The sequence below is a fragment of the Epinephelus fuscoguttatus genome, linkage group LG17 (genome assembly GCF_011397635.1).
Source record: "Epinephelus fuscoguttatus linkage group LG17, E.fuscoguttatus.final_Chr_v1".
Lineage (NCBI taxonomy): Eukaryota > Metazoa > Chordata > Actinopteri > Perciformes > Serranidae > Epinephelus > Epinephelus fuscoguttatus.
In genome coordinates this window covers 7,773,315-7,791,334 of record NC_064768.1, presented here as the reverse complement: position 1 = coordinate 7,791,334, position 18,020 = coordinate 7,773,315, and the positions used below count along the sequence as shown (strand labels likewise).

The following is an 18,020-nucleotide window of genomic DNA, read 5'->3' as shown; positions in this document are numbered from 1 at the left end:
TCTTGAGGGTCGCGCGGGGGGGCTGGAGCCTATCCCAGCTACATCGGGCGAGAGGCAGGGTACACCCTGGACAGGTCGCCAGACTATCGCAGGGCTGACACATAGAGACAAACAACCATTCACGCTCACATTCACACCTATGGACAATTTAGAGTCACCAATTAACCTAGTCCCCAATCTGCATGTCTTTGGACTGTGGGAGGAAGCCGGAGTGCCCGGAGAGAACCCACGCTGACACGGGGAGAACATGCAAACTCCGCACAGAAGGGCTCCCACGCCCGGGATCGAACCGGCAACCCTCTTGCTGTGAGGCGAGAGTGCTAACCACCACACCACCGTGCCACCCTACAATTGGACATGTGATTTGAAATTTTGATTTGAACATCCTTACCGTATATATCCATTCATCCATTTGCAGCTGCTTATCTGGGGCTGGGTCACGGGGCAGCAGGCTGAGCAAAGTACTCCCGACATCCCTCTCCCCGGTGATACTTTCCAGCTCCTCCTGGGGGACCCCGAGGTGTTCCCAGGCCAGATGAGATATGTAATCTCTCCAGCATGTTTTGGCTCTAACCTAGGGCCTCCTGCCAGTTATATATGTATATGACAGAAAATTTGAAAAAAAGCACAATAGGTCCCCTTAAAGAGCACTTGCATCTAAATAACAACGTACAGTGGAGGCAGAAAATGTAGAAAGAGGGAGGTACCATGCAACGAAGGTCCCTGGTCAGACGATGTTGCAGTTCACTCTTACTGTAAGCTTCTGGTCCAGTGTCCAAAACTGATAGAGTCATTATAAACGGCATAAGCTGATCAGCTACAGCCTGAATGCTACTTTTAAAACTGAGAGTAAATCCCATCTCTGCCTCATCCTCCTCTCCATGTCTCTCTCCTCAAAAGAGAGTAACAGCTGTGAGACAAGAGCCAACATGGCCGCCTTGAAGCAAATGCAGCTGTTCAGCCGAGACAGATGTGAGGAGATCCTCGATGTAGAAACACCACCGCTGGTCATCGATCACAGCAAATTGAGGGTGAGTCCATGCGGTTGTGGGGATAAATGTACGGTTACAGTACGTATACAGTACTACACAGTCAGATGTCACCTTCTGTATATGATGTGTGTGTTACAATGAGGAAATTGTCCTAATAAGTAGTGGCTTTTCTGTCCCGTCAATTGACAAGGAGGCTGTGGTAGCAGCTGTTTGCTCAACATTTGTCAAATGAAGACATATTAGAGTTTTTTAAACACTATTCTTGCTGCGGCAATGAAAGATGACATCATAATATCCTAATTTTTGGCCACCCAAAAACTGCTTGGCTCTTTGGTTTTCCAATTTGGGACACAGCTGTCAATGAGCACAACATACGACCTCTTTGAATCACTGAAAGCATGCTGAATGATTCTAAAAAGTATTTAGAGGTGGTGTTGTTGTGTGTTTCAGGATCTCCTCAGCAGAGCCGTGACTAAAACAGAGGGCGCTGAGGTGGAGCCGCTAGAGAAGCTTTACGCTCTGCTGGCTCAGTGCATCTACAGACACCGAAACAACTACAACAAGACACAACTCATTCAGGTAAGACCATCACACCGAGGCAGAATGTTTATGCAAAGTCTTGCAAAGTCCTCACAGAATTCACTGAGGACATGTGGAGGTAATTTTCTTAATTAATGCAATCAAACAGGAAAGGGTTGCAGCTCACTTTTTCACACTGCAATTACATTTGAGAGAAAAACTCTCAATGCTGCAATCAAAAAATGCATTATTTATTGCAAGTAAACTGAATTTGTGATTAAAAATGCATTCATGACAATTAACAACATTTGTTTGCGAACCCAAATGTTTTGCTTGATGTTGAGCTGAATCTTGTTGATGGGACCTATGCTGCAAGCAGCTCAGCTCGCATGACATCTAAGGCGAGAAAGTGCCTAACATTAAAGGTGCTGTATGTAAGAATGTGGCCAGAACGGTTACTGCACAGGTTGCTGGACAGCGGCACGCTGGAGACTGATTTGTTTCCCCAGGGGCGGCTGCCATGGCAGGGTCGCCTCACCGCGTCCTTGATCTTCGGTTTTCCAGCAGACCGTTCGAGCAAGTCCGGCTTCTCTGCTGCTAACGCTGCTGCCGGGATACAGCTGAGGAGGAGCTGGCTGCTAATGCTATGTACTGGGACACTGCTAATGCTGCTGGCCGTGCTGCTGTAGCTCAGTCATAACTGTAACTGATGCTGAGACTCTACTGACTGTGTGACTGGTAGACGGCGGTGGGTGGCGCAACAGGCCAAAACACAAATTCAAAACATAAACATGATTTGCAGACTTAAGAATGTTTTTTAAATGCGAATATTCTGGCTGTACTATTGTTGTCAGTGAGATCAGTATGTTATATGAACATTATTCCTTAGTCTCTGTGACATATTAGGAGGATTTTACGACTATTTGCTTTAGATTTCTTACATATAGCTCCTTTAAGTAAGCTGGCTACAGGCTGACAAAATAACAACTTTACATCACATTAGTTGAACGTCGTCCTGTTAACTAGTCATGCATAACACGCATAACATCAGGCAGGCTAACAGGAAGCCTGGACACATCAAGGACACACTCACTCAGGTGCGCACCAAAACAACCGGACCGAGACCACCTCTTCAAGAAAGTCTCGGTCCGGTTGTTTTGGTGCGCACCTGAGTGAGTGTGTTCACACCTGACCAAACAAACTGCACTTAGGGGGCAAATGAACTTGATTTGGATTGAACCAAACCAAACAGGGCAGGTGTGAAAGCACCCTCAGATGCAAAATGCTGATTACCACAAAATGGATCATCTGTGTGTCACCAGTGACATTGATGAAGGCTGGGTGGCAGAAAATAAAATGAAGTGGCTTGTTATCAGTGCAACCTTCCTCTCTCATCATTAGTCTCAGTTGTCGTGGTCATTTAAAAAAAGTATCTTGTCAGGAAGCTCTGGTTTACCTATCATTATTATTTTATAATTGACTAGAGTGAACAGTGATGTGTCTGCAAAAACCAAATGATGTAAAACAAATATCAACTTTCACACTGCAGTGAGAACTTCTTTTTCTCTGTGTGTATTCAGCAGGTTTACAGGTTTATGTTTATGCTCATTTTTAATTTTCCTTTTTGTCTTTTTTTTTTTCCAGGAAATGAAGAAAGAAATCAACAACTTCTGTTGATCTCCCACACCAAGTCTATTTTAATAAAACCTCAGTGCATTCAAACAGGGAGTTATTCACTCGTGTTTTGACGTGTATCAGTTTACCTCAATATTTATTGTGTAAGATGTTATTTATAGTGGAGTATTTATTAATGATAGCGATTTATAAGAGTTATCCCTATGGCAGTGCAGTGTTCGTTAATCATTACGTAAAACTTGAATAAAAGTGCTTTTAAGGCTTGATTATAATCATTGTTTGTGTGTTTTCTGTTATGCAAAAATATCACTTTGTATTCACAGCATTTCGCATTTTCTTTATTTTTTTTTTGTCAGGTCATGGTTTTTGGTGCTTAATATTAATGTTTGTTGAAATTTGAATGAGTTTAGATTACATTTGTTGAGATGTCACATAAGGTAATCAGTGGTGTAGCACTTTGCTTACAGTAAGTATGGCTTTAAGGTATTTTTTAATTTTTATTCAACTAGTTATTTCACAGCTGTTGATAAAATTCACTTTAAATTTAGTAAAACAAATGTACAAACAAAACAAATTATGATTTTTCTAAATTAAACTACACAAAATCTTATACAATAATTCAATTTTGTGTACCCAACTGCGACCTGCAACAGTTCTGCTTACATGTTAATTCATCCGTAATAATACATAATGTCACTTTGATACTGCAAGTATCATTTTTAAAATAATACTGATGCACTTTTACTTTTTTATCCAGGACTTTTAGATGTAACGAGTATTTTGTACACTGTAGTGTCAGTACTTTGCCTTGAGGAAAGGATTTCGCCGCTGTGAATAATGAATTACAGCTCCGGTGTCTTCGGTACAGTATGTGACTGAAACTTCTTGCATAACTACATCAGTACATTATGAGTCGGCCTGCTTCACTGTACTAGTACAGAGTTAGAACACTCTCCTGACGTGTTTCGATGACGCAACGACGCATGCGAATAAATCTGTGAACTTCATGTCGGTACACCGACGGCCGTTTCCGCTTAAGAGACAAACCTTCAAAATAAATGACTTGGAATTGTCGCACATGGAAAAAAAAATAAGCCGAAAACCTGAACATTGAGTTGGTGTTTTGTTTAAATAAACAAAACAGTGATGTGCGTAATAAACAATATGATGGAAATATAAATTAATGAAAGAAAACTTATTATTAATATTAAATGATAGTATACTGTATATAATAAATATATCAGAATTAGGCATACCTTATCGATCCCTGGAGGAAACGTGCCACAGTGTTAACCCTAGTATGTCAGATGTTTAAAATATGTATGTATAATGTGCTCAGTATGTAAAGTGTTTAAAAAATATATATATATGTGCCTTATGCTACAATACAATGTATAAAACGAGTACGTAAAGTTAGAAATATAAATAAGTGTACACATACATTGACTATACAAAATAAGTAGGGATAAGAATCATATACAATATATGCAAATAATATTAAATATACATTCAGGAGTAGTTAAATATACATAAGTCTACATAAAAACAAAATACAGAGCAAGGTTAATATACTAGATGTTCTTTATGCTCTATGTTCTTTATATTTACAGTATCATAGATTAAACTTGAGTAACACTAAATACATTTATTTTAAAAATATTTAAAAGGTATTATTCAATACTTATGAGATTTTAAAAAAAAAAATTTCTAAAGTTTTTTTTTTTTTTCAAATGCAATTAAAAAATAATAAATTAAAAAATACCTTGGCCGGGACTACAGATGAAAAATCGCTTCTTGGCTTATTCTAATTTGTTTTTAATAAAAATAAATAAATAAAAATAATAATTCAATTTCTAATTTTTCAAATTAATTTCTCATTTTTTAAGCTTATTTTTGCCATGTGTATTCATCAATTTGTAATTTGTTTTAATTAATTTGTGTATTTATTAACTAGGAACTTTTAGTATAAAAATAATTTTGTACTATTATTCAAGAATTTGAATGACTTTTTTACACTGTAGTAGTACTACTTCACTTATATTATTATTAAGTAAAAATATCTGAGTGGTTTTTCCATGATTTTTTATGGTGAATATTTTGGTGTAAGCTTTTATTTTGAAATGTACATTCCGGATGCAGTTCTCGGCTATTGCTCGCTTGTTACGGCGGTGTGAAAATGGCCATCGTCAGATTCGGTGAACTATCGGTGTCTTTTTTATTGAATAGTCCATTATATTAACAAAGCAACAGAGTAAACAATGCGAGTGGCGGCGGTGCTGGCTGAAACTGGAGCTAAGGGGCTGTAGTTAAGCCTGTGCCCCGGCCGTTCGAGAGGCTCCGTGTCGGGGCTGAAGCTGATGGGATCCTCGGTGTATTCGGGTAAAAGGCGGAAGACTGCGTATCAACACACCGAACCAGAGATGCTACAACGCTACATCCGCTAGCCAGCTAACTGTTTGTTCCAAGATGCGGGTAAACGGAGGCCGTTTCACCAGGTAAACACACAGCGGGCTGACGGGCACGCTGTTATCGGTGTCCGTGCACGGTCACACGCCGCCTCACATCCGCTGCCACTTGTGGAGACCCATTAAACACAAGGCTCAGCTAGCTAACGTTAGCTAGGATGGTGCTGGTGTCGGCTATGTGGTTGTCGTCGTTCTCCTTTCTCGGTTTATTTCTCAGTCAGTAAGCTAGCTGAGAAGACACAGGACAGCGTAAGAGGAGTGTAGACTGAGCAGGTTAACGGCATGGTATGTTTCTAGTGTGTGTGTGTTTGTATGAGTGTGTTTGTGGTGGACAGGAAGTGCATTTTCTGCTGCAGCCTCAATTTGATAAACAGCACAGTTTGTTCAGCATGCACAAGACTGCAGGCAGCAGAAGTTCAAACCAATCGGCTGGAAAAGTTCTATTATCTTATCAGTTCATCTTTAAAGGGCCATTTCTCTGATTTGTCCCGTTTACCACAACCACGTGCAATCGACACAACTCAACAGTCTTTCTAAAGCTCAAGCACAATTAGTTTACATTGAGAAGTACAGATAAGGTTCAACCAGATAAGAAAAGTAGCCAAAGCAATATTTATATTTGATAAGATCACCATTATTAGTCCATAGCAGGGACACTGAATTACACACAATGGCAAAGAAGTGACTCAAAACAGATACGTAATAATAAGGGACTGTTCTTTTACCAATCAGAGGAGAGGGTGGCTGAGTAAACTCCAGTTGGTCCAGATTTCAGCCGCCTGTATCATTACCAGAATCTCCTCCATAGATCATATCACTCCTCTTCTCCAGAAGCTTCACAGGCTACCTGTTAAATATTGCATCAATTTCAAGATTCTGCTTCTCATCTTTTTAAGGCCCTTCATAATCAGGCCCCTTCCTACCTGTCTGAACTCCTTCATATCTATACACCCTCCTGTACTCTTAGATCCTCTTCTGTTATCCATCTCCCATCACCATCTGCCTGCTTGACTACCATGGTTTCCAGAGCCTTCAGCCACTCTGCTCCCCACCTCTCGAACTCTCTCCCCCACGACATTCGCAATATTGACTCACTTTCCACTTTAAAATCCCATCTGAAAACACACCTTTTCAAGTTTGCATATTCAGTATGATTTAATGGAGACACACATATGGTGACCGGCACTGGTGATGACATTATGACGCTGATTTTATACCTGATATTTATGATTATGACTTTTGTCTAGTCATTTAATTAACTTTAATGTGTATTACATAATTATTTGATTTTATGACTTATGGATAAATTGCTGCTTTTTTCTTAAACTCCGTCTTGAAAGGTGTCCTTGAGTGCTTTGAAAGGCGCCTAACAATGCATTATTATTATTTTTAAAGAAAACGCACCTTCCAAAAGCTGGCAGATTTTCCCCTTTCGCCCACTTTTATATTCCCTTTTTTGTATTCCCAGCTCCAGGTGTGTTTTGTCATGCAGTTTTGTATTCCAATGCTTTGTTACGTTCTCATCTTCAGGAATTAATTAATTTGACTGATGACATCCTACTTTATGGAGCCACAACAGGACAACTTGAACTGAGACAGCTTTAATACCTGGCCAGACACATTGCTCTCTGACCCTCGGGATGGCGAGCCGGAGGAAATCCACCACCCCCTGCATGGTCCCACCTCGAGAAGCTGTCGACTCGGACCAGGAGATGGAGGATGTCACAGATGCAGCCGAGCCAGAGGACAGTAATGGTGTGGCGACTGTCTCCTCTGAGTTTTCCAGTCTGTTGGAGGAGCGTAGTGAGGATGCAGACTTCAGGCCGGTGCCAGATCGTTACATGGACCTTAATACTGCAGAGGGAGGCTACGAGTGCAAATACTGCAGCTTTCAGACGTCAGAGCTCAACCTGTTCACCATGCACGTGGACACAGAGCATCCCGATGTCGTCATCAACACCTCGTACGTCTGCATGGAGTGTGACTACCACACCAAGAGGTATAATACTTGTGTTGTTTATACTATGTGTAAGAGAGTGCTTTCTTCTGATGTCATATACCAGAGCTATCAGAGTAATAATAATAATTATAGTAATTATAACTTTATTCATATAACACCTTTTAAAAACAGAGTTTACAAAATGCTGCCAGACAGAGCAAAGCAGAATCAGGTACCCCAAAGACAGTGTAACAAAAGACGCAAAGCAAAAGCATGACAAAATTAAGGTAAGGTTAAAACAAGAAGGCATTTCAGAGATAGAGGGGAACATGTTGCAAATACTTCAGCCTTCTGTGAACTGGAGTCAAAGACTTGCGGCAGCTGCTTCAAGTTGATGTAGGTAACATTAGCTAGGGTCTTGAATCACAGTATGTCCTCCGCCTCACACCCTCCTGCTACAGACCACCTTGCTGGGAGTAAAGTGGGCAGCAGCTCCGGAGATTGACCCTCCCAAGTGGTTGTAGTAACTCCAGCTCAGCCTGTGCCAGGGAATTGGACAGCCCTGACTCCCTGCCAGACCAGCAAAGTTTATGTTGCTGCTGTTACAAAGCTTAGACTTGCCACTGGCCACCAGCCCACTGTGACGTCTGATTCTGCAGTCTGCCGTGACTGAATTCTGGGGATGCACCCATGTATCAGCTGCACATCTGTATCGTCAGATATTCTCCTTGTTGACTGTCATCAGCCTATCGGCAAATACGTAACATTCCCAATGATTTCTGTTGTGTCACATCAATTTTTGTGCAGGCTAAAAAGCAGGGTTCCAGACTAACGGTGTCCCATCATCCTTAACTCACTATCTATGCGTCAGAGGACCCACCCTATTGCTCCCTCGATCATACCACATTGTGAACAACATTACGCATCGTCGCTGAAACGTTCACTTATAGCCTCTCTTTGGCATTTGAGCAGCTTTATAAAACTCTTGAACATGTAATGGCTCCTTAATTAGCAAGTTGACTTTACATAGACGGCATATCTTTTCAATTTTTCCTGACATTGTGTTGTTTGGTTTGTTCACTGCTCCGCGACATGCGCGTTAAGGCCCGAACGTACTCGGGCGGAACATACGCGGAACGGACTCCGCGGAGGTCCATGCGGACTCAAAGTGGACGTCCGCAAGCCCTGTGCACGCAAAGCTCAGATTTTACAACCGCACACCAGTGACTGCTCAGCATGTATTTTTCACATCGCGGGGATTTTTCACGGACATTTTTACAGGAAACTACAATGTGCTCGACTATGAAAGCCCGAATGACTGCGGACATTCCTCGCAGAGTCCGCTCCGCTTATAGTATGCCCAAGTATGCTTGTGTCGAGCGGGCGGAGGCGTTCACACAACGATCGGATCGCCCATTGGCACAACCCTAATATATTGGACAAAACTGCCTTGATGTTCCCAGTTGGTTTGAGGACACCTGTTTTGAAACCTCAAGTTCGACATTTCAGCCATCACCATCTTGGCCTTTTGGAGCCAGAACTGACCATATTTGGACGAGAGGCTGGCACTGTGGAGGAGTGAGGGGTGTAACTGACTGAGATGCTGAAGACATGTAAAGCTGGCTGGTTTAAATTATGCACAGTTTTTTTTTTTTTTTTTTTTTTTTAAGATATGTTTTTGGGCATTTTTGCCTTTAATGGATAGGACAGCCAAGTGTGAAAGGGGGAGAGATAGAGAGAGATGACATGCAGCAAAGGGCCACAGGCTGGACTCAAACTCGGGCCGCTGCGGCTACAGTCTTGTATGTGGGGAGCCTGCTCTACCACTAAGCCACCGACGCCCCAATTATGCACAATTTAAGCCTTAATAAAATGTAAACAGGTGAGTTATATGAACATTCACCCCCTGTGCAGTTGTCATGGACAGGGAAATTAGTCATAGAGACCAAAATCGGTTTTATACCAGGCTGTAAACATGTTTATTTCTGCTGTAAAGTTTGGCATTTTAACATGGAGGTCAATGGGGATTGACTGGCTTCTGGAGACCACCCTCCAGTGGCCAATAGAAGAACTGCAGTTTTTGGCTTTTCTGTGTTGGCTCAATTTTGCAGCCCCAGAGGTTGCCACTTGGTCCAAGCTTTGTTCAATAAAAATGAGTATTGGGCAAAGGTAAACTGTAACATAATCATGATGTGTTCAGTGTAATCTTGTAAAATGTAGTTTTTGTTGAGAAACGGCTTAAGGGGGACAATTGTTGATGTTTTCACAGCAAAAAATAAATAAATGAATAAAAAAATCAGCCCAGAATTTCACAATTGGTGCAACCCTGCTGAATTGAAATGACTAAAGCTCTGTCTCCTGAGCTGCTGTCCACTCTCATACTTATCTTATTGGTGGTCTGATAAACAAAGGGAGATAGTGGGGTAAGAAGGGGCTGCAGACAACTCTAGAATGAAATAAGATTGAATAAATCAGTATATGGGAAACACTGGGTTACTGTATGAAGTGCGTGCACATGCCTGTGGTCATCTGGTGGAAGGGGCTTAGGACAGAGAGGGAGAGCTGCAGGAGGAGGGTGTACTTTTACTTTTTTTTTGCCTGCTGCCTAACGTGAAAACTGCCTAACCAAGCTTTAAGTCTTGTTGATATGTGGTTTTTATCTCGTCATTGAGCTAAAGAAAATGATTATTATTTAATCTTTATTTTTTGTATAATTAAGCATTTCTGGGTATCGACTCTTTCAGTATCTATTTCTGATAAAAGAAGAACTGACCCACATTTCTTCCCATCTAGTTATGACACGCTGTTGGCCCACAATGCTCGCCTTCACCCAGGCGAGGACAACTTCACACGGACGATGGTGAAGCGAAACAACGAGACCATCTTCCAGCAGACTGTCAACGACCTTACCTTCGATGGCAGCTTTGTCAAAGTGGAGGACGAGGAGGCGGAAGAGACGTCCCGCAAAAGCATTGCCCTCAGCAAGACGCCCATCATGAGGATCAAGAGCCGACTGGAACCCAAGAAGTTCACCGCCTCACACAAAATGGTGTCCATTGACGATGTCATCAAAGTAGAGAGTGATGACGAGGATGACGAGAATAAGGAGCCGCCCACGCTATCTCCTGCCCCGATGACCCCCGCTGCCGTCGCCCCTCGCCTCATCCCAGTCTCCACGGCGGTGCAGGTCCAGACCGTCCCACAGAGCATCGTGGTCAACAGCCCCAATGTGCTACAGATTAAAGGCGGCTCGGGCGGCGGTGCTGTGCTGCCTCCAGGGACACTGGCTCAGGTTCTGTCGGCACTGCAGAACCAACAGAACTGCACTCCGACGCAGACGCAGCTCCTCATCCCCATCAGCAGCATCCCTACCTACAACACAGCCATGGACAGCAACGTCCTGCTAGTCAGCGCCTACAACAGGTAACTGAACCTTTTATCATCTTTCAAGTGTTACAGTTTCTGTATTTAAATGCACTTTTCTAGTCTCCCGACCACTCAAAGCACTTTTACACAACATCACATACACCCATTTACACACATTCACATACTGGTGACTGAGGCTACCATACAAGGTGCATACAATCTGCTACTCTGTACACATTCACATGCACTCTCACACTGATGGAACAGCCGTTCGAAGCAACTGGGGCCTCGGCCCATGGATACTTCAACATGTGGACTGGAGGAGCCGGGGATCGAACCCCCTATCATCAGATTGGTGGACGACCCGCTTTTCCACTCGCTCGTGGCTCATGGCAGCCCAAATCACATTACCATGAGAGGCTCCTGGATATATGAGATAGCGGGAGAATCACAAGACCACACAAGATAACACTGCCGTAATTTGCTACATGGTCTACCTCAAGTACCTCCCGCAGTACAAACGATATTGCCAAATCTCTTATCGACTGACACTAGGGATTAAATAGTTATCAGTTTAGTGATAAACTGTGGTGAAATTCCAACAGCCTACCATTTCAAATTTTAATTATCATTAAAAGCATGTTTGATTAGCACGCTTTGAAAATGTCACTGTAAATACTGTCCAGCATCAACCAAAGTTAGCAACAGTCACAGTGCACAAGCGCAGCATGCAGCGTGGGTTTGTTTTGCACTTCCCTTGATTGTAGGGCTGTACCCAAATATTTGGATACTCGAATATTTGTTTCTATGGGTAGGTATTCGTTATGAAAATTTGGTATTCGATATTCGTTGTTTTATTTACTTTTTTTTTTTTTCTTTTTGTTGTTGGTAAATGTAGGTTATCAATAAAAATCAGAACTTTTAAATTGCATTGTTAAAAATGTGAAAATATAGTATACCAACTGAGCTTGTGTGCACGGCACGCTTGAGCGCATCCATCTGAGGCTGTGGATCAATGCCAAGTTTTACCACTTTATCACTATTCCCTCTAACTTGTAGCTGTTTTTTCATTATCTTTTGAATATAATATGAATTATGGAACTGTTTTTGTTTATGTTTGTTTCCCCCGTTTTGTACAATAAATTATTGTTTAAAGTTTCAACAAGTTTCTTTTGGAGTGTGTGACACAAGTGTGTTTTGAAAACGGCTGACTGTCACCTGCTCAACGCATCAGTACCTTCGGATGCCATGACAGAAATAGCCAATAATGTCAAAATATCATTTACAGACCGATTTAACAGACGATCACTGCTGCCCGACCTGCAGGTCCATTTGGGGGTCCCGCGGGTTACGGGTCGACCCTCGCATCACTACTCAGCTCAGTCTATAAATGCTATATACACAACAGTAAGGCTATAGACATTATATTCTATTCAGGCCGGCAGAACCAGCAGCGCATTGGCTGTACAGTGCACGGCACTGCTGATTAACCATTTTATTGTAGCACAGAGTGTTTGCCAGCAATCAGTTACTTGCAGAAGACAAATTAAACAGGATGACTAGCCAATGTGAAAATCAAAAGAAAGCATAGAATAATGTACTGAAGGAGACTGTTATGCCATCACATTTTTTTTGTGGTTTGAGAACAAAGTTAGGTTAGGTCCAAAAAAACCCCCGAGTCCGCCTCCACACACACACACACACACACACACACACACACACACACACACACACACCCCTTTACTCAGAGTGAACCTGAAAAAAGAAGAGTACAAGGTTAGGTAGAATAAGAGCCATGTATGTGTTGAAGTACATGTATATTTAAATGCACTGTGTCAACATGTTCACTAATTCTGTGACCACACGGAACTAGGGCTGTGAAAATTGCTCAAAAATGACGTTAGAATATTCCTTCTAAAAATAACTCATAGGTTCGAACCATTCAAATTTTTATTTTTTTATTCGCATTATGTCCACAAGAGTGCAAACTAATACAAGGAAACATACTTGTCTATGTATTAATACAATGAAACATAACTACTTGTAGGTATTTTTATTTCAACATAAACGTCTTTGAAAACATTTACATACCTACACATTAAAACACAAAAAACAATTACCTGTAACATTACGTTACAAACAACCGTGGACCTCTCGCTCACCCCTCCCTCTCTGACCCGTCACGCCACACTGCCCGTGGAAGCGCTGCGAATAGCCTCAAAGCAAAGCCAGTTTCCTTTCAGCGCCTATGTTAACCGATTGTGTCATCCACACCACAGCTCCGTGGCCAGCTTGCGCGCTGCAGTGATCATTTCGGCGTCTGGTCTATTTTCTGCGCGAGCTGCGAGCGAATGTGTCAAGCCGGGTGATGGAGACGACAGCTGGGAGCAGAACCACTTGTCGACCACCGTGGAAAAATGCGCGTCAGATGTAACGGAAGTGCTCCGGCTCTCGCGAGAATTTCGGTGCGCTGCGCTTCGCAGCACTTCCGCAGCTGGTGTGGCCCTGGCGTGCGTTCAGTGCAGCAGCCCAGGCCAACGCCCACTCGCAAAGAGGACAGCAGCGGTGGTATCTTTTTTTTCTCCACAATTGAATATCAATTTTCACATTCGAAGGTCCAGTTTGTTTTTCAAATTCGAATTTAGAATATTCGTTGACAGCCCTACACGGAACAAAGCTGAGTAATTGCAAATGCAAATATCAATACCAAACACCTTAAAGATAAAAAAAATTCTGTCCCATCATTATGTTAACAAACTTTTCTGACCCTTTGTTTGGGAGCTTTGATGCAGCTATCCTCATCTCACAGTGCAACCAGGAAGTAAACAGCTCTGGTCATGTTACAATTTACACTTCACACGTGACACTGCACGTATTTCATTGAGACCCTTTATTATTTCAGTATTTGCTGTACATGCATTGATACATCATTTGGTAACATTTTTAGAGTCTTATAACTGGAAATGTTTTTTGCGGTCAGTATTGTTACAGTTGGGATTAAAGGGGTTAATTGCAGAATCTGTGAAAAAAATACATTTTTTTTGCACATCCAGCTGCCCTAAGGCTATATTTAATGTTAATGCACAATTGATATGATTTTCATATGCTCACATAAGGTTTTGACTGTCATTAATTTAATGTTAATGAACATTTTATTTGTGGCATTCAATATAAAACTGTGTGAAATTATTTGTGTGTTTATATATACTATCATATCGCCCAACTCTACATACATATTTGCACAGAGCTTGTTCTTTATGAAGCTGCTTTGGTGTTATGATATGATCTCATGTAGACTTGTCTCAGTGGGTTCCTCCTGGTTACATGTGTAAATAGAAAAGGACACAAAGAAATTAACAAAACACCAAGACTGCCTGAAGTGTTCGATACAGGTCCTTCTATGTTAACACTGTATTTGCACTTGCCATGTAATTACTCTGTTGTTTCAGTTCGTAGAAAGCAAACTGTGATTTTTGTGTTACAGGTTTCCATATCCCTCTGTGTCGGAGATCATGGGCTTGTCTTCGCAGACAAAGTTCAGCGAGGAGCAGATCAAGGTCTGGTTTTCTGCTCAGAGGCTCAAACACGGTGTCAGCTGGACGCCGGAGGAGGTCAGTGCTTCATCAGGATACTTTTCACACCACATCACATCCACACCCGGTTTTAGGTTTCATGGTACACTTTTGTCCCTCACACCTCACGCTTTTCCTACACTGTCCCTCATCTGGCACCTGATGTTTCTCTAACTACTCTGAACGTCAGAGAGATGTTTGGAGTCCCATTTATTTCCCATTTCCATTTAGTTAATGTATGTGTGTGAGACAGCTTCTTTGAGAATAACACACACAATAAAAAAAGAAAGCCTAAAAGATGAGTCAACTCTCTGACATAGTTAAACAGTTTTCAACATTTGTTTGTGTGCACTTTTGTTTATCTGTCACGGTGGAGTTATACTGGCATCAGATCTGAAGTGCACACTGAAACACAACTGATGGATCATCCAGTAAAATCAGATCTGGCTCAGCCTGTTGCATCAAAAACCTTTCAGCCCCTCAGGAGTCAGAGTACAACACAAGTCTCTTTTGTTCAAATTTAAAAATAAGCTTTGGTACAATTTGCCTGAAGTTGGCAGACTCTGAGTCGCTCATCAAATCGCCTCATAAAAGCAATTTTTATAGACTTGCTGTAATGTAATTATTTCTTCATTGATTGTGAGCTGATTTAGTGGTGCTTTCATTTCTTTAAGCGCTTTTCTTCCCACTCTTCCCAACTCCAGCTTTGTCTGCGTGGTGTTTCACCGTGCTCTATTTCTGTTTGTTTTTTTATGCTGTGTCTGTGATAGCGGTCATAGCTTACTCTTGGATGTCTACTGCTTACAGTCTGACACCTGGTCACTGCCTTTTTATAAAGTCCCAACCTCCCCTGCGCTGTGCCAAGTAAATGTCCCAACACAACAACCTAAGGAGAAAATCCAGGCAGAGAGCAGAGATAAACACACACTAAGACTAAAAGTGATGATTGAGAGAAATGACTTTCGTAGGAGTCTATACGTTGTTGTTTTTTAGGAAAATCCATTACAGTATACCTTTGGAAAAATTTAAAGCTATATATCCGGTATATTTTTACCTGGTACCAGACAGAATTGTCAAACTGACATTACATTCACTCTAACTGATTTCCATGGGGGCTGGGAATTTGGTTTCCCTTAACCAGTAACCAGAAACCCACATACCCGCCTCAGTCTAATGGCATTTTAAGTCCACTGTGGGTCCGCACCATTACTACACCAGCATTCGCCTGTGGTGCGCCAAGAAGTTGGAGTCTGTTCCACATTTACTGAAGCCGTTAACGGCTCACACATCAAAACAGGCTGTTTGACAAAATGCTAAAGCGCTCAAAATACTCTCAATGTAGAGTACACTTCAACTGATATTGATTTTTTTTTTTTTTAGGCTAAAATACTGCTGCCCCTTTACAGCCGTGCAGTGACCATGACCACGGATACGTACCTCACACAACCCCAGTTTAAAAGATTTAAACTATCCCTTTTTGACAAAACAAATGCATCGGTAAACTTAAAGCTGACAGTCTCTCACTCTTTGTTCCTTCTCTCCGCAGGTGGAGGAGGCGAGGAGGAAGAAGTTTAATGGCACGGTGCAGACCGTCCCTCAGACCATCACCGTCATCCCCGCCAACATAGCCGCAGCCACCAACGGCCTGCAGTCCATCTTCCAGACCTGCCAGATCGTCGGCCAGCCAGGCCTCGTCCTCACTCAGGTGGCTGGTAATGGCAGCACAGTGCCGGTCGCCTCTCCCATTACCCTGACAGTCGCAGGTGTCCCCGGCAACCAGCCCAAAGCAGCCGAACCGTCAACATCAGAATCAAAGACTGAGATGTCGGCCTCGTCAGCCAGTGCATCGCTCAACTTGGACATAGCAGCAGCCAAACCGAAGAAGTCCAAGGAGCAGCTGGCAGAGCTGAAGGCAAGCTACGGCAGGAGGCAGTTTGCCACGGAGGCAGAGATATCACGACTCATGCAGGTCACCAAACTCTCCAAACGAGCAATAAAAAAATGGTTCAGCGACACGCGCTACAACCAGAGGAACTCCAAGGATCACCACGGTGTCCTGCTGAGTGAAACCCCATCCAGCAGAGTGACAGTGTCAGGAGGAGGCAGAGGAGGAAGGAACAGCAGCGGCAGCCTTAACGACAGTGACAACGCCACTACCATCGTCATTGACTCCAGTGATGATGCCAGTGATTGCTCTCCGACTTCTGCCATCGCCCCGTCAGGGACCACCAGCGACCCGCGGGTCAAATTCCGCCACGCCTTCCCAGACTTCACGCCACAGAAGTTCAAGGAAAAGACTCCGGAGCAGCTGTTCATCCTGGAGGCCAGCTTCCAGAAATCAGACACGCCCTCTGACGAGGAGCTTAGCCGGCTGCGTGCAGAGACAAAGCTGACACGACGTGAGGTGGACGCTTGGTTCACAGAGAGGCGGAAAATGCCTTCAACAAAAGAGGAGGAGGAGGAGGAAGAGGGAGGGGAAATGGTAAAACCAGCCTGGGTGCCTTCGTCCTCAGCTCAGGAGCGGCAGACCACGCCGCTCAGCAGCAGGAAGACGATGAAGAAGACGCCGCAGCAGCTCCACATCCTGAAGAAGGCCTTCGTCCGCACACAGTGGCCAACGGCTGAAGAGTATGACGAGATGGCGGACGAGAGTGGTCTGCCAAGGACATACATCGTCAACTGGTTCGGAGACACGCGCTACGCCTGCAAAAACAGCAATCTGAAGTGGTACTACCTCTACCAGAGCGGAAAGGTAAAAAAGTTTGATTAAGAAATAATGCAGGAGATTCTTTTCTGTGTTCTTAGTCTCTATGATGTTTCCAGCAGCAGCAGAACTGTTAGAGGAGCAGTCATCATAATATTAGTACTTCCACAGAGCACTATGACCTGCAGTAACATCGACTTCACTAAGTGAATAATAAATGTGATGTATTTTAGGTGGACGAGGCGCTGAACGGCGGAGCTAAGAAGAAGTCCAGGAAGCGTTTTCGTGGTTGGTCCAGGAGGACACGCCGGCCATGTCCAAAGCGCTCCCCACAAGGTAGCGCCACCACCATCAAGGTCTGTGTCTGCAGTGTGTACTTTGTGTCCAGTTTATTAGGTACATCTTGCTAATACTAATGCTATAAACCCTCGTTTCATGAAGTTGTTGATACAGCTATAGAACTATTTTGGACAAAATATCAGAAACACCTGTGTACCTATGGTGTATTTAATAAACTTAATAATCTGATAGTATTAATGGACCCATGAAATGTGACAGTTCCCAAAGGTGATGTATTTCCTGTGGAAGCAGGGTGAGACACCAGACGTTAAGGACCAATCTAAGCATTAGGCTAAATGCAGGATATTTTAATTGTCCATGGTTTGCTGGAACATTTTTATTTAAAAAATATATAAATATTAAGTATATCAATAAATAAATAAATAAATGTAAAAAAAAAAAAAGTAAAAAGCGATGTCCCTGTTTGATGGCATCATGGTGTTCAAAATGTCTTTCCTCCCTCCGTGTCTTTATGTTGCAGTAAGCAGA

At 42.8% G+C, this 18,020-nt stretch overlaps 2 protein-coding genes across 4 annotated transcripts in view; both read left to right on the top strand.

Annotated features, from left to right (window-relative positions):
* LOC125904189 (ATPase family AAA domain-containing protein 2-like) overlaps positions 1-3,418 on the top strand; it is a 35,835-nt gene extending 32,417 nt beyond the window's left edge. For 2 of the 3 annotated variants that reach the window (XM_049601439.1, XM_049601438.1), the window contains 3 exons: positions 901-1,031; positions 1,443-1,571; positions 3,156-3,418. In XM_049601439.1, coding sequence (XP_049457396.1) covers positions 901-1,031; positions 1,443-1,571; positions 3,156-3,188 — 293 coding nt within the window. In that variant the 3' untranslated portion in view covers positions 3,189-3,418. Of the gene's footprint in view, positions 1-900; positions 1,032-1,442; positions 1,572-3,155 lie in introns of those variants that run through there. The other variant, XR_007451397.1, reaches the window with a different exon arrangement.
* A 1,883-nt stretch (positions 3,419-5,301) lies between these two features.
* Positions 5,302-18,020, top strand: part of LOC125904192 (zinc fingers and homeoboxes protein 1-like) — a 25,531-nt gene continuing 12,812 nt past the window's right edge. The window contains exons 1-6 of the mRNA XM_049601441.1: positions 5,302-5,641; positions 7,142-7,610; positions 10,344-10,973; positions 14,401-14,527; positions 16,035-17,240; positions 17,426-17,548. Of these exons, the coding sequence (XP_049457398.1) occupies positions 7,252-7,610; positions 10,344-10,973; positions 14,401-14,527; positions 16,035-17,240; positions 17,426-17,548 (2,445 nt within the window). The 5' untranslated portion in view covers positions 5,302-5,641; positions 7,142-7,251. The remainder of the gene's footprint in view (positions 5,642-7,141; positions 7,611-10,343; positions 10,974-14,400; positions 14,528-16,034; positions 17,241-17,425; positions 17,549-18,020) is intronic.